The sequence below is a fragment of the Gobio gobio genome (genome assembly GCF_949357685.1).
Source record: "Gobio gobio genome assembly, chromosome: 13".
NCBI lineage: Eukaryota > Metazoa > Chordata > Actinopteri > Cypriniformes > Gobionidae > Gobio > Gobio gobio.
This window is the reverse complement of record NC_137106.1, coordinates 15,494,085-15,516,935: the sequence shown is the minus strand read 5'-3', so window position 1 is coordinate 15,516,935 and position 22,851 is coordinate 15,494,085. Positions and strand designations below refer to the sequence as shown.

At 38.5% G+C, this 22,851-nt stretch overlaps 1 protein-coding gene across 1 annotated transcript in view; it reads right to left on the bottom strand.

The window, feature by feature from the left end:
* The window catches only part of mdga2a (MAM domain containing glycosylphosphatidylinositol anchor 2a), a 192,563-nt gene that overhangs the window by 32,108 nt on the left and 137,604 nt on the right, over positions 1-22,851 (bottom strand). Inside the window, exons 9-10 of the mRNA XM_079832727.1 lie at positions 21,835-22,104; positions 14,470-14,618 (exon numbers count right to left, since the gene is read on the bottom strand). Of these exons, the coding sequence (XP_079688853.1) occupies positions 14,470-14,618; positions 21,835-22,104 (419 nt within the window). The remainder of the gene's footprint in view (positions 1-14,469; positions 14,619-21,834; positions 22,105-22,851) is intronic.

The window sequence follows — 22,851 nt, the reverse complement described above, 5'->3', positions numbered from 1 at the left end:
TCTTAGCAAATGTTAATATACTACGTTTATGAAATCAAATTATTTGGATAGCCAGCTTAATTACGAACAGGGTCAAGGGTGAAGATGTGCTGATCTCAAACAGAAGGTTTTGTGAATTAAACCAAAACTTTCCTCACAGCAGGTTCAGCTGGAAGTTCAAAAGGCGAAGCGGTGCTGATCTATGAGCATCTCAAAACCTCCTTAATGCATATTTAAGTACTTCCACCCTGCAGCACTAAAACTCTGCTTATATCTACAGTATGCATGAGTTACGTGTAAGGCAAATGCTAAACATAGAAACGTCATTTATTCGACGTATCCATTGGGAAGCATGCAATTGCACGCCTAAGCATTGTCTACTCTCTTTACTGGGATATATGAACAACAGGATGACTAAATATAGACTAACCCGTCCACAAATGCAGTCAAGCGATGCAAACCGACCCTTAATTTATGCTCTTAATGTCAGTTTGTGTCCGCTGCATTTCTAATGCAGTTTAGAACCATGACACAAAGAAATATCCCCTGTTGATATTTGCTTCAGTTTCCTTCTTTTTTAACAGCAGAGACTGAAAAATGGACATTTACTTGAGCTCCAACTCGAAAAAGAGTGAGATATTAGAATCTGGAATAACAATATGCACATACACTCTTACCTGTGCTGTGCACGCAAAATATGAATAGCTTTCATTAGTGTAACCACTCCAGCATGCCCCCTAGTAATAAGACTTCACACAAGACTTATTTTGTCATAATGCACACTAATGGCAACGAGATACGTTTGTAAATAAGGTTTTATGCTAGCATTAGCCCACACGTAGGCCCAAGGACATGGTACCTTTAGATACTTCATCCGGTGTGATGTAAATTGCATATTTCCAGAGAACGGCCATGCGTCGATGCCAAGTCTTTGAATTAGCCCGCAGGCCAGTTTGATGACTGCAGAGTGCTGTTTGCTACAATACCAACACAAATCCTCTACTGCAATGGAGATTCATATATTCTTGTTACGGTACTGTAAATGTGGAACTGTATCCTAGCACACTGTCCTTCTGCACAAACAATTTATAGACTGAAAAGGTGGCCTTTTGTCATTTACGTCACAGATTGAAAGAGAAACACATCAGCAATTGTGTGCTTCTCAGTGTGAAACAGTGTCCATGAAAGTGCAGAAGAGTGTGCTTGAATCTTTACTGTGGATGGAAGGCTTGATGTATTAGCATGAAAAGGGTGTACTCTATGTGTGCGTTTATGTATATAAGTGGCGTTTTCTATAAGGAGTCCAAATATAACCAAAAATATAACAAATATCACAAAATATGTGACTGAATAATTCAAAAGCAACACCAGTGGGCTGGGTTTCAGAAGGCTTTCAGAAGGCTTTTGCCTTCAGTGAGATTACATTGAGAAATGGCAGACACTCGATAGTCATCTGCGACTGGTTGGTTACCCTGTTAGTGCGATAACGCCTGCCTATCATGTCCCCTAATCAACCAAACTGGAGGAAATGGACCTACCCAGACAGCATGGTAACATTGATACAGTGTTGCAAAAGTGATGTTAAAAAATATCACTTTGTAATGTGCAAAAGTGATGTTGAAAAAATATCACTTTGTAATGTTGAATCAATGGTATTACTGTTGATTTGTGGTTAAAATCTCAGTTTTGCTTCAACATTAACTGAGGGTGCAAGAGTGAGGCTGAAGCAACATCACTTTGTAACGTTAATTCAATGTAATTGGCGTTGACGCATCAACACTGACTCAACATTGTTTTAATGATTACGTATCTGGGTAATCACTAAGGAAAGAAATTTCCACTTGTACGTCACAAACACTTGCCCACTGCGGCACCGCCCGCACCGTCATTTTGATATTTTATAATAGCAAAAATAATTTAGTTCAGTTAGAGAACAGATTAAAAACAAAACTGAACATGCAGCTTGAGCTGAACGAGAGTCGCAGCACAGACCAGCAGCCGGAGTCAGATTTCATTCATCACGAGAGTGAGAAGCTGAATGACTGACAAGATGATCGCGGAAGATTTGATTTCAATAATGCGAAATGTAAAAGCGCCTATTTAAGGGAGTGTCATTGTACTGTTTTGTTATTGTGTTTTTCATTAAGAATAATAGGCTAATGAACCCACCATAAGAGCAACCCGCCCCTGAAATTGGCACTAATTCTAAACCGAAACTAAAATGCGCACGGCATAAGCCATTGTAATGTGACGGTGAGGGAACATTTTCTCACCATCACATCCCTAATGTGTAAAAAGGCTAATACATTTATTCTATTATTCTATTATTCTATTTTCCACAATGTCAAACCAACGCAGCTTAACCCAAAATGCAAGCTCAGGCATGTGCTTCTTCTTCCATATAAGCTCATGCAGTTGTGCGCTCTAGACAGAGAATACTCCATTGCAGGGAACACTTAGGCTAAGAAGAAGCAAATATATTTATTAAGTATAGCGAGGTTGGGTTCTGTCCATCCTATTAAAACGGCTAAGATATAAGATAATTGTAAAAAAAAGAAAAGAAAATGAGTATTGTATTTCGCCAGACTTTATAATGTAAACATATTCAAGCGCCAGGGCGTAGTACAAGATCCCGGGCCCTATGCATAGGCAGTCCTGATGGGCCCCCTTGTTCCAAAAGGAACACATAGCTTATTCATGACATTGGAGTTTCCCCAGCAGTAAATGCCACTGAAGTATAGCCTATAATATTAATGCCATATCTGAAATAAATCTAATGTTGACATGATATGTAGCTAACTATGAGCTACCAAGCCACCTATGACTGATTAGCCTATTATTGCTCATTTTAGATATTATAGCCTATTAATTTAAAATTAAACATGTTTGAAATTAGGCTATTATGTGTGTTATATGCAAACAGCATTGTTTGTGTGCAGTTTGTTTATTTAGTGAATAAATACATAAATCCGCTGCTATCACTTAGGTTCCTTAGTGGTCTGGTGGTAGAGTTTTTGTAAACCGTGTCGAAAGTTACAGGTTCTAATCCGCCCTCATACAGTTTTTTTCTTCATTAAAATCAAAGATGTTCAATGATTGTATATTAAGTGCATGGAGACGTTTGTGTGTATTTTGTTTTGTGTTTCCACCGGAAGGAATGCAAAGCGATAGATTGACACGCTTGTCTGTGCATGAGCCAAAAGAGAACATAAACCCCGCCTACTTTGATTTGAATGGCCATCTCAATCATTTTGACATTGACGAGCGCCGTTAGACCTGAGCCAGACAGGACAAATGTTTACTTTTAAACCTTTTTGTCATCCTAACATACAGAGCGCTGCGTAATGGAGTGCTGGAGAGCAGTGCAAGAATCTCTAATTATTGAGATGGGAGGGAGGGGGGGGGGGAAACTTGTCAATGGGTTGTCTCAGTTAATTTTTAGCACTAACGATCGCGGAGATATTCAAGCAGTTTAGCACTATAGATTTTGTATGTTCTAGTTTGTGATCACCTGTCTTTGAAAAGAAGTCAGCTACCAATTGTTTCCCCTCATTTTGTTTTCTTTCCTTCTCCTGTCTTTTTTGGTGGCCGGATTTGGCTTTCTTTGAGAAAGACATTAATACAGCAGAAGTTTGCGCTCCACCAGATGCTCAACTAACTAGCATTAACAAAATGTGTGCAGATGGGCCGTGAGACCTTAGATAGTCTTTCCTTTTTTGTTAACAAAATGTAGTCAGTCAATCAACCAAGTTATTCAGCCAATACACTAACTTTACATTTCATCCGACATTCATTATGAAATTTAATTAGGAAATGAAAATATCCAGGTAAAATAAAATATTTCCCAGACTTTTCAAGGGCCCTCTCTCCCCTTGGGGCCCTGGTAAACAGTACTGGTTATACCACCAGTCCAGGTCTGCGAGAAAAACAAAAACAAAACAAAAAAAACAATATTCGAATCCCAAAATTGAAAATCGAATACCAACCCACCGAACGAATATTCAAATATTCTGGTCCAGCCATAGTTAGTTGATATGTAGTTGCAAAGTTACTTTTAGTTAGTAAATGTCTAAAGTAGCCATGTTTTAAAGGTCCCATGGTGTTTTCTATCTTGTGAGTCAGTGTTTTTGTACGTCTTCATCGCGTCTATCTGTTCTAAAATGTGCATACAGTGGTGAGTTTCTGCTCAACATGGGTAGAGCCACATCTTTAGAGATAAACCTCACGCACGCCGAAGCTCGGGCTGCACTGACCAGTTGGCCTTCAACATCACCGACCCCCAGTACTGCATCTAGCCCACAGCGGAGGCGCCATACGCGGCGCGAGATTAAGCAGAAGGGGGGTAAGCGCGGGGTATCCGGGCTAGGCTAGCCAGCTATCCCCACAATAAACTGGATTACATTCGATTATTGCACTGTTGTGTCTTTGTTTGCGCTGTGTACTCAATGCGCGTCACTGACGCTATTCATATGATAGGAAAATATCTAAAAATAATGCTATAATCAACACTTACTCGTAACTCGTTCATCTCGACAGCTGTAATGGTACACTACATGTGTTACAAAGTTGGTAGAATAAGGAGGAAGACGTGCTTGGCGTGACTGGGACTCGTGTTTATTCAGAACTCTCAGATACAAACAAAATAAACTCGCGCTGACAGCACTCTCACAACTCGGTAGTTACAATCATAGACAGGTAACAATATAACTTTGTTAGCAATCGCTCCGTCTCTGGTCCGTGATGTCCGGTTCGCGAACAAATCGTTCTTTTGAACTGGTTCTTTTTAGTGAACCGGTCGAACCAGTTCACCAAATTGGACTGAATCGTTCTAAACGGTTCGCGTCTCGAGTCAGCGCTGATCCATAATTTACTAAAGTTACTAACTTTCTGACATGAGTGACAGCCCTTCCGACTAGAAATAAACTAATAACCTGAAGTATATGCAAGTAACTACAACAGTTCACTGAACTGAGATGTGCTGAGAGAACTGATGAGAAGTGAACTCAGGTCCATCTGTCTCTCTGGCAGTCTTGTGCCTCGTAGACCTCGTTAAACCACGCCCCCTCCGCTACAAGATATAATACTCATTTCAAATGCAAATATGTCAGCCAATCACAGCAGACACGCCCCTTGAAACAGGGCATTCAGCCAGAGGGCAAACATCAGTATAGAAAAAATGCCTTTTATTTCTAAATTATGACATTTTATGATGTAAAAATCATACTAACAATATAAGTACACCTCAGAATACATTATAAAATGAAATAAAAAATCCATGCCATGGGACCTTTAAAAGAAATTGAATTTATTCCTGTGATGCTTTACTGTCACTTTTGATCAACTTAATGCATTCTTGCTGAATAAAACTTATCTGATCCCAAAATCTTCATAATCTCAAACTTAATAGTAAAGTAGTGTATGTCAATTCTGTAAATAGCATGCTCATATGAACTGAAATATTCACAATAGTGTAGTATTAGTTGCTTGTTGATAGTGCAACTTACTGTAAAAGGTGTTCACTGGATGGCATATAAGAAATATAAAAAACAGAAAAGAGACCTCCTGAAATCAAAGCCTCCTCATTTCAGAAGACAAGTGCATGCTACTGATCTAGATGTGTAAGAGAACAAATGAGACAGACGTTAAGTTATCAGAGGGGGAATTATGAAGGTGAACAGTACAGGATTTTAAACCAGAGGGGAAAAGAGGAAGTCATGAGAGGGAAGAGATCTGATAAGTGCACCCTGCTGAGTTCACTACTAAAGAAGCACTATGTGAGTGTTCAGAAGGGATGGCAGGCGGAGGGCGACCTAACTCAGTCAGACTTTTTTGAATTGAACAGAATAGAGTCATTTGTCATCACACGACAAGGGCTTTTAGAATTTCTTTTCCGCATTTATGTATTCAGTGAAACACAAAAACATTTTTTGTCCATACAATGAAACTCAGTGGAGACCAAAACATTAAACCCCATTGACTATCATTGTACAACAAGGACATGTTTTATTGTGTCTACTAGTGTCTCCTAAACAAAAATCTACTTTCAAATATTTGATGCCAAAAAAACATTAAAACTTTCCATTTCCAGTACAAAAGACAGCTTTGTTTATGCCCATACTTCATAGATGTGTAAAATCAGCCAATCAGATTAGATCTTGCCAGAATGTTAAAATGAATTTCAGTTTTGTTAGCAAAATGCATCAGACATTTTTTTACTGGATGAATTAGAAAAAGTATGCAAACTACATAAAGTAGTTAATTCCCAACTAAATATATACTTTTTTATATGCAGTCCAGTGTCATGATTCACCAGTGAGAGTGCCCCTGATTACCACTTTAGGGCACTCCACCCCGGACTGTCACTCCATCAAGGACTACATCTCCCATAATCCTTGGCCCGGACTCATTGATTACATCCACCTGTGTCTCATTACCCTGTTTACCTCATATACTGTATATATAAGCCTGGTTATATCATTTATTCATTGCGAAGTCTTGTTTGTTGGATAACTGCATTTCTGAGCGTTTTCCCTGATTCTTGTCTCTTGGTTTTGGATTACTTGCCTGTTCGTGGATTACCCTTTTGCCTGTCTCTCCTGTCTTGTTTGCCTGTTTGGACTGCTTGCATGTGTATGACCTTTTGCCAGTTTTTTGACTACGATTGTGGATTATCCTTTAATAAAGCTGCGTTTGGATTCTCAGCCTTTGTGTCTCGGAGCAGTTGCGTTACATCCAGACCCAAATGACTTTGGTCAAGCTACATATCATACAGAGTAATGTTTTACATTACACATCACAGAGTGTTTACACTCTGTAAAACATTCGGTAAAACAGGGACCTCTAAACTTTGTTGTCAGACGAAGCCTTTTCACCTAAAATATTTACTTGAAGTAACCCCAGAGATTTTAAGTTAATATTGCAATTACATATAATGGTCACATGAGATGCAGGTAAACAAATAAAATATATTACATTTTATTTTTATTTAATGATTCATTTTTCATCAACTCACAAACCCCCAACAGTTCCCTCACAAATTCCAGCTTAGGAAACCCTGCTTTAAGGAGTTGATTGTCTCTGCACATTTAAATGGCAATAGGAGTACTTTAACATCTAAATAAAAAGCCAGCACATTTGACCTTTAAATTTGTGTTTGTACTTTTTTAAACTTGTGTTTACTTAAAAACTAAAGTAGCTCAGGCATATTCACCATGTTAAAGTTAGAGTGAGCAAGTAAAGTGGAACAAAATCCCTGAAGCAGCCCGAGGTAAAAGGCTTCATCTCAGCAGTACATGGAAAGGATGATCAATAGAGAGATTCTTACAATGCTGTTGAAATATTGCAGAGATATGATGACACACTTACAGCATGAATGCAATATAAACACTCTACTAGAAGTTCTTGGGGGCAAAACGGGGGGCCGAGGGTCACTTGCCATCCCACAGGAGCTTCATTTGGCATTGATTGACAATTATAATATTTATTTACTTGTGATAAGCAGACAGTTGTAATTTAAAATGAGGAAACAAACTCTGTGAAACCTTGAATATGAAATATTTCCTGAACTGGAATTCAGGCCCGGAGGAAAAAAAGAAACAATAACAGAGGCTTTGGAAATTAGAAACAATATGAGTATTTTCCACACCGAACATCTTGTATACCTCACACTTTTAGGAGCCAAATTTGGTTTATGTCTTCCATCTGGAATTCGAAGGAATTAGATTTCTATAATGTGGATTTGAAAGCTTTTTGTGCAAATGCCTTTACCACGCCTGGAGAACTAAACAATGTTGGACTGCAGCAGTAAAATAGGCTTCCATTTCTCCTCTAGCCTGGGAGCTAAAGATAGTGCTAAAAACAATATAATTAAAGACACTTAATTCCCATTAAAGTAAACTCTGGAATCCCTTTAATTAAAGATGAATCGTTATACAACATTTCTACAAAGTGCTATATACATAAAGCTAAACATAAAGCTGAGGCAACTTGCAGCACTACAGTGGTGACCTTATAAGTTCATCTAAATTAGGATGACTTTTACAACAGCGTGTTAAGTGCCATATGCACAGAAAAAATATTAAGAGGGCTCGTTAAACTTCAAGTACGTAGGCTGTATAGTGAAAAATGAGGTCATAGAAACATTAGGGCTGTTCATAACTATGGCTGCATGCTGCCCTTTACTGCTGCTGTGAGACCAGTGCTCAAGTGGCTTTAATAATCCTTGAAGACCACGCTTGAGATGGGAAGTCTGCAAAATCTCCATTGGTTTGTATGTCTATCACAGTTACATTGCAACATAAAATGAAAAAACAAACAAACAAACAAAAAATCTAACTAAAGCAACTACAGTAACCTGTAACCGTTTACACATGCTACTGTACTAATATCAGGTTCAATTAGGAATGCACTGATATAGAAACGATGGCTGATACAGATAAGCCAGTAATTATTTTCATTGCCAATAAATAGCTGATGTTAAAATGTTTAGCATTTATATTATATACAGTCTTGCTCAAAAGTTTACACACCCCTTGCAGAACAAGATCATACAAAATGCATGTTATTTTGTATTTAGTACTGTCCTGAATTAGATATTTTACATAAAAGATGTTTATACATACAAGACAAAAAAATTGGTGAATTTATAAAAATGACCCTGTTCAAAGGTTTATGTACCCTTGATTCTTAATACTGTTTCGTTTTCTGTTTTGTTTTGTTTTGTGATGGTTGTTCTTGAATCCCTTGTTTGTTCTGATCAGTTAAACAGCCCAATGTTCTTCAGAAAAATCCTCCAGGCAGAGTCCTGCACGGGTCCGATTTTGCAAATCCACACCGACCCGCACCAAAAATAAAATCAGTTTAGCATATCACATTATAGACACACCTACAAAAATGTTTATTGCCAGCATACAGAAGTTATTACATGACCATTAATACAAGGACAACTTCAGCCGAAGCTGTCAAAAGGCTACATCATGAAGAACATGGTTATGTGTCCTTATCATCTCTGCGAGGCACCTTCAATTATGTCCCCTTTTGAAAAATACTGTTCGATAGAACTGCTTGTGCTTGGTTTGCTACCACAGTTACACACCAGCGAGTACCCGAACCCGTGCAGGACTCTGCCTCCAGGTCCCGAAAATTCTTCAGTTTTCCAGCATCTTCTGCATATTTAATCCCCTTTCCAGTAGTGACTGTATGATTTTGAGATTCATCTTTTCACATTCAGGACAATGGAGGGACTCAAACACAACTATTAAAAAAGGCTCAAACATTCGCTGATGCTCCTGAAGGAAAAACGGTGCATTAAGAGCCAGGGGGTGAAAACTTTTGAACAGGATGAAGATGTCCAAATTTGTCTTATTTTGTTAAAATATACGTTTTTTTTATTTATTCAGTACTGCCCTTTGGAAGCAACACTTAAGTCAAGTCACCTTCATTTATATAGTGCTTTTTACAATTCAGATGGTTTCAAAGCAGCTTTACAGTGATAACAGGAAATGAATGGAAGAGAGATTGTTTTGGCTGTACAGCAGCTCTGGAAAAAAAAGTTATTGTCGAACTAAAGTACGTTTTTGGATAGATTGATTTCCATTGTAAAACTCATTAGTTATTTACTTTGGGGCCACTAACAGAAGATACTTGCATGTTTCCCGGAAGACAAATTAAGTACGATTTACCTTAATGCACCGTGTTTCCTTCTGAAGAATCAGTGAATGTCTGTACCTTTTTTAATAGTTGTGTTTGAGTCCCTCCATTATCCTGAGGGTGAAAAGATGGATCTTAAAATCGTACAGTCGTTGCTGGGAAGGGTTGAAATATGCAAAAGATGCTGGAAAACTGAAGAATTTTCAGGACCTGGAGGATTTTTCTGAAGAAAATTGGCCAGTTTAACTGCTCAGGACAAAAAAGGGACTCATGAACAAAAAACGAAAAACCCAGTCGTGGATCATCCAGGTAATGACACAGTATTAAGAATCAATGGTACATAAACTTTTGAACAGGGTCATTTTTATAAATTCAGCTGTCTTGTGGTTTATATGAAAACATCTTTTATGTAAAATATCTTATTCAGGACAGTACTAAATAAAAAATAACATGGATTTTTTATGATCCTTCTTGTATTTTGTTAAAATGACTCACAGATTCTGCAAGTGGTGTGTAAACTTTTGAGCCAGACTGTATATGCACATACTACATACTACATTAACCGCCTAGCCAGTGTTCCATAAAAAGTTAGCAGGGAAATTAAATTATATAAAACTATATCAATATATAAAGTGTATGTTTTTTCAACATGCATTAACACACTGAGAGAGTCATGAAATCAGAGACAGAATGATCACAGAAGGTGTATTTTACTACCTTTTGTGATTGAATCAATCGTAATGTATCTTTACCACTGCTTTGATTCTTATTGAATCTCTTTCATTGGGTACACATGTCTCTCCACTATGATTTTAAACAGAATAAAAGGAAATAATAAGCAATCAGTCTAAAAGCCTGTTATACACCAAGCCTTGTGTTAAACAACATACATTTAAGAATCTTTGTCGGAGGTTACACTATGTCATTTTTTTGTACTAGAAATGACATAAAAAGAAAAAAGAGTTATTCAAAATCATCATATTTATTACTCCGTGCATGTTCACAGCCTCAAACAGTGTTAATATAGCACAAGAAGGCTATAAAAAGCAAGGATAAGCAATCTCATTCCTAGGGGATCTATAAACACGCCAGACCCCCACAGTGAAATTGCCCGTCCCAGGGTTAGGCACTGAAGCGCTGCCTAATATGCTTGGCTGGCAGTGTCTCCGCTAGCTAGTGCACACTCCAAACCCTCTCGTTTAGGATTGTCAGGCTAAGACTTCCCATGCCCGTTGCGTCCTGGAAATGTCACTAGCCAAAGCGGGCGAAGAGCCCACAGAGCGTTGCAAGGCGCTCACGTCGACAGGTGACCAGGCGAGACAGCATGATGGATGAGCACGTAGGGGAAAAGCGGCATGTTAAACAGAACAAATAAACTGCAGAACAAGAGTTGGTGAACAAAAAAGGATGCGCAGAGGCCGTGTAGAGGGAGAATATACGAAATTAACGAAGAGGCCAGACTCCTCCATCATGATCAGAACAGATGAGTCAATCACCACCCACTGCAGGCACAAAACACAGCTCCACACCCACACGTGCACACAGACACACACAAAAGCACAGAAAGGATGCCCCCGCAATCGCTTCACACAGCTAACCTCTGTTCGCTGGGGTCCCATCCTTGATTTCTCCTGTAAAGCTTATCTTATTACAGCAGCTTCATCCCACTGGACACAGCTGTTAATTAGTTTTCTGCCCCTTCTCTTGTTTTTGACTCTCTCTCTTTCTCTTTGCAGTGCCAGGTGTGCTTTCAGTTGGGAAGTCATCAAGGATAGTACAAGGTGTCCTCTCTATAGTGCAAATGACACGCATGCTGTTATTTCTCTTTTAGAGTTAATGAATGAAATGCTTTCTGCTGATAAAGGTAAATATGAGACGTGACAGATGCTGGGAAATGAAGATCATCTGAATTCAAATGGATAGAGTCTTTTCTTTTCAAGCCTGTGATGTGCATCTTTTGAAAAAAGTTTTTGCTACACGCTTTCAATTATTTATTAGCAAATCTAATGGAGGAAATCAACAGCTACATTACTTGGGCCATTATGGGAGGCATGGATTCTATTATTTTCTGATTCTTCAGTCCGTCCACTAGATCATTACACTCCAGAGGACACAATGCAGTTGGGGTGGCATGCTGTAGTGTGACATGCTATACTGCATCCACAACCACTTTAAACACCATTTTGCAGATTGTTATAATTATTATACATGTAGCCTTTATGAACTCATATAAATTGAGAGATTTGTACTTTGAAAGAGTAATTTGTCGCACTGTAGGAGCCTTTAAAAGTAGCTAGTGAACAAAAATGATTTAATAAAATTGCAACAAAATTTTTTTTATAATAATAATAATGTCACCAGTTACAGGACCTAAAATATACTATACCATTCAAAAAGTTTGGGCTCAGTAAGATTTTTTTTAATACCCAGCAAGGAGGCATTAAACTAATCAAAAGTGACAGTAAAGACATCAATAATATTAAGAAGGTTTATTTTCCAAATAAATGTTTTTCTTTTGGACTTTCTATTCATCAAAGAAAAATGTATTACAGTTTCTACAAAAGTATTAAGCAGCACACAAAAGAAATTCTTCTTGAGCAGCAAATCAGCATATTATAATGATTTTTGATGTGACTGAAGACTGGAGGAATTCAGCTTTGCCATCACAGGAATAAATTACATTTTAGATCATATTAAAATAGAAAACGTCTCAGGTTTCCGTTCCCTCCTTCAGGGAACGAGGGTTACATACGTAACTAAGTCGGAACCATCGGAACTGTTATTTTAAACTGTAATAATATTTCACAGTATTACTGTATTTTTGATCTTGTCTTGGTCAGCATCTTCAGAAGACGTGTATATATAGTGCACGAGTTGTATGGACTATTTTGATTGTGTTTTATTGTCTTTTTGGAGCTAGCTTTTGGTCAGTATTAACTGTCCTTGTACAGGAACCCCGTAACAATTCTTCAAACATTGCCATTTTTGTGTAGAAAAACAAATGGTATACTGTTGGCAACAACATTAGAATGAGTAAATGATGACTGAAGGTTCATTTTTGGATTAACTATCCCTTTCACCTATGACGTTGGTAAAAATAGGGTAGTGGACATCCCTTGCATTTATTGGAATTGGAAACCAATATTGCTCAAGTGCAAACACAAAATTCATCTAAAGCTCACCAATCCCTTGTGCATAAAGAGTGTAAAGACTAGTAAACATTACTAATAATGCAGAGACCTGGATGCAAACTAGAAACTAGAAAAAAAGCCAGAGAGAATGAGTGGGAGATAGAAACGAAACGGAAGGAAAGGATACGGCGAAAACAACAACAATATGGCATGGCAAAACGTGCTACGTGTACTTTGCATTGACTTTGAGCACCAGTAGGCAGCCACTAGCAAAGGCGAATCTGACAAGGAATAAATCACCCTACATGATGTCATTATAAATGGCCGTGGACGCTGCCATTCCAGCTGAGCAGAGGAAGTGTGAAGGAGAGGGTGACAGAACAGTGTGATGATGACTCGTAATTGACAACCACACTGCTCTGCGTGACCACACGCGCCGAGGCAGAACAGTACAGCACATTGGAGAGCGCTAAAGCTCTTGGACAAATATTAGCCCCACTCAATAAACAGAACGTATCTGTTTCACTGACTTAAACTAAATCAACAGTAACCATACAGGTCTCCCATGAATCTTAATACTGTTCCTTGACTTATCCTATATGGGTAGGATGTTGACAACTAAACTTGTTCTAATTCAGGATTAATTTAGCACTGCCTTCATAAGCAACTGTGCACACCATTCTGCACACAGGCCAAATGCACCATTAGCATGGATGCTACATGGCAACAGAGATATGAACATATCTATATGTAATTATATATTGCCATGAGCACAGCCTTTCTCTCACAGACTTTTTCACAGATGAGAAGGTGCATTTAATTTGCAATGACTGTGGCTTTTAAAAATAGAACCAAGCATTCTGGGTAACAGAACATTAAAACTTTTAATTAAAAAATATCCTGAAATGACATGATGGTATTTTTTTTAATCCTATCTATTAATGTATTTAAAAAATACAACTAAAGACCTTTAAAAAAAGACCTTTGATACATACAATGAGCCCGATAAAATGAGCCTGTTTTTCATTTATTTACAATTTAATTTAATTATTGTTAATTAATAATTTAACTTTTAACGTAATTAACATGCAACCGGATATATATATATATATATCACGGGCGTCGGTACCATTGTGGTTTTTAAGACCAATGATATTGGACCCACTCACTTTTACCATCTCTTGACAATAAAGCCCTCCCAAAACCTACCTCTAACCGATAAACACTTTTTTTTATTAAACACACATTAGACACTTTATTTCCACATTTAGAATATTTTCTTCCTTTTTATTGAAAATAAACGCCTTTCTGATCTGATATGTGATGGGAAAAGGGAGTAGAGCGAGTTCGGCAAAAGGCGGATTCAAACCTCGGCTTGATTTGCGTAAAAACTTTCCGCGATGCTCCTTACCCCAACACTATTGTCGCTTACTGTAAATAGCATTTGCCAACAAGGCGGGCTACTATTACTTGTTACTTGATGGTTACACCGACATTTTTACAGTCTTTATTTTTTTTTTCAAATGGTATACCAAATGAAAATCAACAAAGATTACATTTCTAAGACCTTGGCACATGATTTTTTCTTCTTTTTTTAGTGAGGACATGTATTGACCCTTACACATTTTCCACATTTCTTTCATACATCTCGTATGAATTCCAAAATATACCACTGATAAAAGTATCTTTAAGTAAGTGTTCAGACACTCACCTGCTTGATACCAAGTCGATAAGCCATGATACGGTCGACCGCATTGGGATTCATTTGCGTCCACTGGAGTTTGAAGCCGTAGACACGAGGTTTGCTCTGCCACAGAGCGCTGTAGGTGTCATAGTAGAACTCAGGTGCATAGGCTTTACCTGAAAATACACATAGGCTTATTACTGTAAATTCACAGCCACATTTCAAGGCCAAAACCAAGACTGAGCAATTATTTGTTAAGTCCAAATTGATGATTCATATACAATCTTATAATCTTGAACAGATGTGAAGATTGCTCGTGTTGCTAGAAGTTGCAGATACAAAAGTGCTCGATTCCTCATTCCCTCTGGCATAAATCCTGATACATTATCACAAATATTCTCGATTTAGGGTGAGTCAGATAAATCATTTGAACAAAAATAAACTACAGGGATTTGTTTTCTAAGGCAACCCTGTCTAAATGAAGCTAAATAAACTCGATAATTCATCTAGAAATAATGGAAAATGTCTCACTGGTTTGATGATGTATATATTTATAGATCATTAAAAACATATAGTCTGCTGTTTAGACCAGCAGGTCAAATGTCTGGCGCACTGAAGTGATGCTAGAGGATAATGTGAATGCGTTTATAGACCATTGCTGGTGGAAAATTAGTAAAAAAAACAACAAGAAAAGAGGGACGTTCTTCATCATAGGTTCAAAGGAGACAGACACAAAGCAAAACCATTAGGAGAGCTCATCTCTCTATCTGCTGAAAGCCGACAAGCGATGAAACAATATATGAAAACGAGAAAGAAAAAACGTTTTGCATTAAGGACTGTCTGTGTCTTGGCAAGCTAAAAAACACTGGCAGAATCAAAGTAAATAAGAACAGATATATTATCTACAGCAAAACAACAAATGCGCTAAGCGCATGAAATGAAAAGAAACTCTAATTTATGTCTAAAATAGATGTTTTTACAGTACACCGCTAAGACAGCACAATTACATAAATAAACAAAACAAACAAAAACATTAATGTGGTTAAGTGGTAGAAAGGTCTTGTGTCCCAATCCTGGAAAATTATAATATTACGATAATTGGCTTTTATATTACTAAAACCAGAATAAATTATTAAAATGAATTAAAATAGTTTTAGAAAGCAGAATAAAACAGTAAAAATGTTCCACAGTTCCACAGCTTCTTCTTTTTGTCAGACGGCCCACTCCATCCAGAAGTTCACCTCTCGACAGAGAAATTTCCAATGTCCAAGTCGGTAGAAACGGAGAAGAGTGAGAAAAGGTGGCGGTAGGGAAAATTTGCTGATGTCTGCAGGTCAGGGATAAAGGCTGTCACCAGCACTTATTTTATCCCCAGCTTATTAAGAGGGAAAAATCTAGAGGCAATGCTAATGGGTCCATCGAGTTTACTCTGCTTAAGGCTTAGGGATACATTTGACTCCTCTGGGAATCAATGCTTGAGTGAAGGTGGAGAGAAAAAGCAGGAGCATCATAAACACATGGCTCTTAAATCAGATGGAGAAAGATAGCACTGCATGGATCAGATGTCACTTAGCAGAGAGGCAAAAGAAACCCAGAGGCTCCTGCAGCCAAGGTTTCTAAGAGTGAGTCCACTATGCTCTATAATGGAAATGACTGTATACATGCTTTAAAGTGAAAACCTTTGATCAATTAGATTCAGAGTTGGATCAATACCACGATTCTGAATGAACCTGTAGTCTCAAGATACATCAGTATCTAAATATATACTAAACCGATATCTTGTAAACAGCCTCGAACAACCGAAGAAATCAAATTCATCTAAAAATAAATGTAATAATTTGATGTCAGTATCTCAATAATGCATTCTGTGCTTAAATTAGATTAAATCGTTTTTTTTATGTAAAAATATTCACACATTCATTTGGATTAAACATGTAAATTTTTTGATATACTCAATTGTTTCTTAAAGCGAGCAATACTAATCCTTGATATCCACCTTTTTCTGAACGTGGAAGTTTAGCCCAACTCGTACTGGAATGATGCTTTACATTTCCACTCTCCGGTGTTTCTAGTCAAATTAGCGTGTTTTCTGAGCTGATAATGTAATGTTAAACCTATTAAAATGGTTTAAAAAGCACATGGCTCCACAGTGCCATTACTTTACAGTGTAGCAATGACTGTCTTTTGTTAATGCCTCACCCGTAAAAGTATTGGTGCTGCCTGCACTGAAAACATGAGCGCTCATATCCTACATGCATCTCCCATTCGGGATGAAATTTGTGGGATTTTGTCCTCAAAATGATTAGAGTGCACATTTAAAGGATTAGTTCACTTTTAAATAAACTCTTGCTGTTCATTTACTCACCCCCATGTCATCCAAGATGTCTTTCTTTCTGCAGTCGAAAAGAAATTAAGGTTTTTGATTATAACAGTCCAGGGTTTTTCTCCATATAATGTACTTCAATGGGTCCAAACGGTTCAAGGTCCAAATGACAGTTTCAGTGCAGCTTCAAAGGGCTTTAAACGATACCAAACGATGAATAAGGGTCTTGTCTAGCGAAACGATCAGTTTCTGCGAGAAACCGAGCAGTATTTATGCTATTATTTTACCTCTTTTCAGACGAACGTGATCATCTCTGAGCTCAGCCATTACTTCCGCTAAGTGAGGTCAAAATATGAGCGTGGTCATAGATATATCGATCGTAGATGCCTAATTCTATTGATCCGTACAAGCGCTAATGAGGTATCTACGTATACATCTATGACCACGCTCTATTTTGACCTCACTTAGCGGAAGTAATGGCTGAGCTCAGAGATGATAACGTTCGTCTGAAAAGAGGAAAAATAACAGCATAAATACTGCTCAGCTTCTCGCAGAAACTGATCGTTTCGCTAGATAAGACCCTTATTCATCGTCTGGTATCGTTTAAAGCCCTTTTAAGCTGCACTGAAACTGTCATTTGGACCTTGAACCATTTGGGGCCCATTGAAGTCCATTATATGGAGAAAAACCCTGGACTGTATTCATCCATAATCTTAATTTCTTTTCGACTGCAGAAAGACATGGACATCTTGGATGACATGGGGGTGAGTAAATTATCAGCAAAAGTTTATTTAAAAGTGAACTAATCCTTTAACTTCTTTTGGGAGTATTTGAGTATTTTTCTGGCCAGTCTAGCATAAAATACAAGGCATACGGTGCTGTATACGGATATTCTCTTCAGATTCACTGGCTCAAAACACATACTTTCCAAGAATTTCTTCAGTTTATTATTGCTATGTAGCAGCCAACAACAGCACATCTTAACCCTGCACACATTTTTTTTTTTTAGTAATGTTCAAAAAGTTTCTTTTTAGTTCATTCAGATGCTATTTTCTCCCCGTTTTGACATGGTGTTCCTATGGAGACTGGAACATGACAGCATCTAAGCGGAAGTTGGAATTCCTCATGGCGGAGCTCATCGTTTACTCAGGAAAGGTGGATACAGTATGTGTGTTTGCCTGTGTAGGTTTGAGCTTCAAAGACCAGGAGACCTCTGGGATGTAAATGGTTGTGTAATTGAAGTTGGTTCCTGGTTATCATCAAACACATATCAGCACTGTCACGGCAAATAACCTGTGCTCAGATTAAATCTCAGCACATGAATACTTTATATTTAACTCCCCAGCAGTGTGCAGCCATCAACCAGTGGACCACCATTCCCACGGCACCCTGAAGCAAACCACCACAGATATTTGAGCCAACTGAACTTTGAATACAGCTTCCAAAAAAAAAAAATAATAATGTCACAAGTTCAGCTGCAATTTAGCTTGTAATAAAGATATTATTAAATAAATTATGTATTATGGCTCTTTAGCAGCAATTGTGTTGTGAAAAAGTGAAATGAATCATCCGCAAATCCTGAATTTTATTCACACATAACAAATACGCATCAGCGAATGCAAATTCATCCACTGAGATTAAGTGTATTTTGATTTAATATATATCAGTGCAGATATGTAAAAAGCATTTACACAAATTTAGTTTTATCTTCTAAAGGAACTGTATGTTTTAACACCTTAACTACTATGAAAATGTTAAATTAAGTTGGAATCTTTTGACAGCCCTTGTTCTTATTTAATAAAGTTCTAGATTACCGTTGAATTAATACTTTTATTGAGTAAGGATGCATTTCATTGATCAAAAGTGACAAGACTATTAGGTAGGACTATTATATTATACTGTTTTTACTGTATTTTTTATCAAATGAATGCAGCATTGGTGAGCAAAAGAGACTTCTTTCAAAAACAGTGTGTATGTTAAAATGAAGTACAGTAACAATGACATTGTGAAGAAATGCTGATAGTGCAAACAGATGCAGAAATAGAGACAAAAGAATACCCATAGCAATAAACTGTATATCTGCCTGGAGTTCAAATGGTTCATAAGCTTGAAATATTTACATTTGGTGTGGAAGGGCCTTTATGTTGGGATTTGAACCCAGGTCAATTCATGTGCAAAATAAAAACTGTACCACTACTCTAACACATTTCAGACTTAAATTGAACAAAAAGTGTTTCTTTCTTTGATCATGTCTTCTTTCGCCTCGGGAGCAAGTGAGCCAGTACAACACTGGTGCCCTTTCAGAAAATAGGTGCATGATGGTCCTGCAGGGCCTTCTCTCAACTTTCTGAACTTTCTGCTGTATTAATTGGTAACCCCTGTTGGGTTTGCCTCGCCCAGCGCTGCGTACATCTGAAATGAGTGCTGAGACTGAGAAAACTCAAGCTTTTTATCTTCGAACAGTTGTGCACATTGCCCTGACAAAGTGAAATGTCAACTTGATGCATTGGCCATTTGTTCAAGTGTCACACAAAACCCTGTGGCCATGTGACATTGGCTGTTGTTCTGTGCCTTCGCCTTCATTTGCTTGAATCCGTTATGTTTGCTTTCCCGATACAACATTACGAGAGCTTAACCTCCAATAAAGCAGACTCGACGTGGGATTTTCTGGCTTGTGCTCTTTTAACGCCCAGACATATAAAAACCCATATGATGACAACGATAAATGAGAGCTTCAAGCTCGTGCAGCATGTTCCAGCATCACAGAGAGCAGAGGCTCATCATAGATGCATGGTTTGTGCAAAATAATGGCCTTCAGCATGTCCTACAGAAGTGCACGGAGGAGAGAGAGAATGAGAGAGAGAGAGAGATACGGATACAAGAAGAGTGGATATGAGTGATATAATCCTCTTTTATGCCTTCTGAACAGAGCAGGAAATTGTCAATGCAAATTAAATGATTAGGGGTGAACATCTCCAAGAATAACCTATGCATCAGAAAGCAGGTAGCTCATCTCTCTCTCTCTCTCTCTCTCTCTCTCTCTCTCTCTCTCTCTCTCTCTCTCTCTCTCTCTCTCTCTCTCTCTCTCTCTCTCTCTCTCTCTCTCGCTCTCTCTCTCTCTCTCTCCCACATCCTCCTCTGGTCCAGGATGCCTCATCAACCAGCTGGGATTTCAGCCATGAATATTCAACAGCAGGGAGGGCAAAAACACAAGCTAGCAGTTCCCATTTCTAAACACAAGCGTCTGGTGCAGTAGCAGGCATGAGATCAGGCTACTTATGTGGTGGCACGAAATCAAAGAGAAACTGCTCTACCGTTTGAACCAAATGTTCCAGGTGACATGGTGGACTGGATTTATTGGTGCCAAAACAGATATACGGCAAGTCCTAGATATGGTGAATTGAATCTTGAAGGGAAAGCAAGTGCCCCTTTTGAATAGCTAGTGAAGCGCATAATGCTAGTAATGTGTCTGCACAGTTTCATTTATTCTGTTAAGTGCTTGTAGTTGAGATTAGCATGATATTAATGACAGCATATAAAGTGTTAAGTATGCACATAAGAAAATATTTCCAGGACAAAACCAACATCTGGACAGTACTTCAGTAATGTTTCAACATAATTAAATGGGTTCCACTTGCCTATCAGAAACAGTTTTAAATCAGGCACCAAAATATAATAAACTGGTGATTCTTGGCAGGCTTTGCTTAAGGGGTTAGTTCACCCAAGAATGGAAATTATCCCATAATTTACTCACCCTGAAGCCGTCCTAGGTGTATATGACATTCTTTTTTAGAGACGAATACAATCAGAGTTATGTTAAAAAAATATCCTGCTAATCCATTGCAAATTGTAATGGCAGTGAATGGCAGGCCAAAATTTGAAGCCCAAAAAAGTAAGTTGAATGCGGAGGGATGTCTGCCAGAAGCTAGATATTTTACTTTATAATGTGTTAAATATGGATATTTTTCTTACAAAAACCAATCGATGTGCTTCAGAAGGCCTTTATTAACCCCCCGGAGCCGTGTAGAGTACGTTTATTATGGATGGACACTTTTTTGGACTTAAAATTTTGGGCTGTCATTTACTGCCATTATAAAGCTTGGAAGAACTCTGATTGTATTTGTTTGAAAGAATAATGTCATGTACACCTAGGATGGCTCGAGGGTGAGTAAATCATGGGGTAATTTTCATCTTTGGGTGAACTATCCCTTTAAGGAGAAAGATCTGAGATTGCATGGTGACCCAACAAAGAACCAAAATGTCGTAACGTACAATTAAGATGAGCAAAAGTGCTCTTGCTTGCTCTGAATATCACGGCCATGCTAATACTACTAATGTCATACTGAGTGTGACATTTCATTTATACAGCATTTGAATAAACAAGAGGTGCGTCCCAATTCACATACTGTACATCTGCACTCTACAATTTTGTTGTATAAAAAGTGCAAACAGTTGCAAGCAGTTGACAAGCTAGACCCACATCAAGATGTTGGGTCTGGGAACACACCATTGGCAGGGCTCAATCCGAGGGGCGGATAAACAGTTGTCTATCAAATTCCCTCTGCACGCAATAGGATAGCGCTACAAACAACCAGAGCAACGAAGAAGGTGAAGCGGAGCTAGTTGATAGATTAAACTTTTGCCGTATCCGGTCGGCAAAACTCCGAACACATCTTCCTTTTTTAAGAATGACTTCAGTGCCGTTCTTTGTTCTTTTCACAAAGAAAAGCTTAACTCCAAGTCTTCCAGAGTCACGGCCAAAGCCGATTCGAAAGACTGCTGTTCGCCAGCTTCTTTGTTTTCAAGTAGCAGGGAATTCACACGGAACAGCCGCAACTCTGTCGTCATTATATTAAAACCGTTGCGAGTTTTTGCGCAACATATTGTCATGGGGTGCTGTAGTAGATAGCTCACGAAGACAAAGGATCCTTAAAACAGTGTTGTTGCCTGCTAATGGCGTAACAATGTAACCAGTGGAAAGAGTCACTGATTAACCCTTGCCCTATCTATCCACAATTATATTGCAAATGCATCCAAAATATATGGCAAATGTATTTTTATTGTCTTACCTGTAACAAGGAAAGTACATCGGCCCGACCCTGCTTCGTTGGTGATGTCACAAGTGTATGCGCCGTATCCCTCACGGTTGAGTGCCCTTACGTGGTATTCTGTCTCGTCCCGAGTATCGAACTTGCCAGTTGTTAGCAGTCTGGTGCCCAGTTTCCATTCATACGTCAGTACTCTTGAGGGGTGGGCACGTAAGACCCTGCAGCTCAGTGAGAACGGCCGGCCTAGACCCTGCCTGATCTCCGTATACACCGGCTCCACCGCGGGAGGATCTGAAAAAGGATGTGCATTCATATCAGACACAAATAACATATTTACACGGGTGTCTACTAAGTCAATAAAACCAATACAATTCCCTGCTCAAAAATCCAGCATAAGGTATGATTTAGATACTGGTCACCAGCATGGGAAGCAGGAGAGCTGGTGGACCAGCGACACCAGCTCAGTTTTGGTTGAGAACTACACGACTATTCTGATCCACCAGCTAGACCAGCTCTAACCAGCATAAACCAGCCTGGATCAACATGGAATTCATGCTGGATTTTTCAGCAGGGTTGAGAAACGTGGCAGTTTGGAGAAGTACAGAAACGTACTGTGACTGAATAAGATAAACAGTGTTAAAATAAGGATTCATTCACAAAATCAACAGGTTTTTGACAGTATAGTGACCTGTGAGTGACGGGATACGTGAAAGTTACTTGAGATTATCGCAACAGCAGCTGTACAGACATCGCAGATGGATCTGAAAGTTTTATAATCACTGCGAAGCAGCAAAATAGAAGAAAAAAGGGGAAAAATGCTGACTCACCCACTCATAAGAGGGTGACCTGTCATAAATCAGTGATTCATGGTTTTGCGAGCCAATGTGCGCACATACACCATGATGCACACCATCAGAGAGCACAGCCCCGGGAGAGCATCATCAAACATAACATGATGTCCTTAGAAGGGCGCTGGCATCTGCACAGAGTCTGCACTTTTTATGGTCTGATTTGGAGAATCTTCCTGTTACTGTAGTG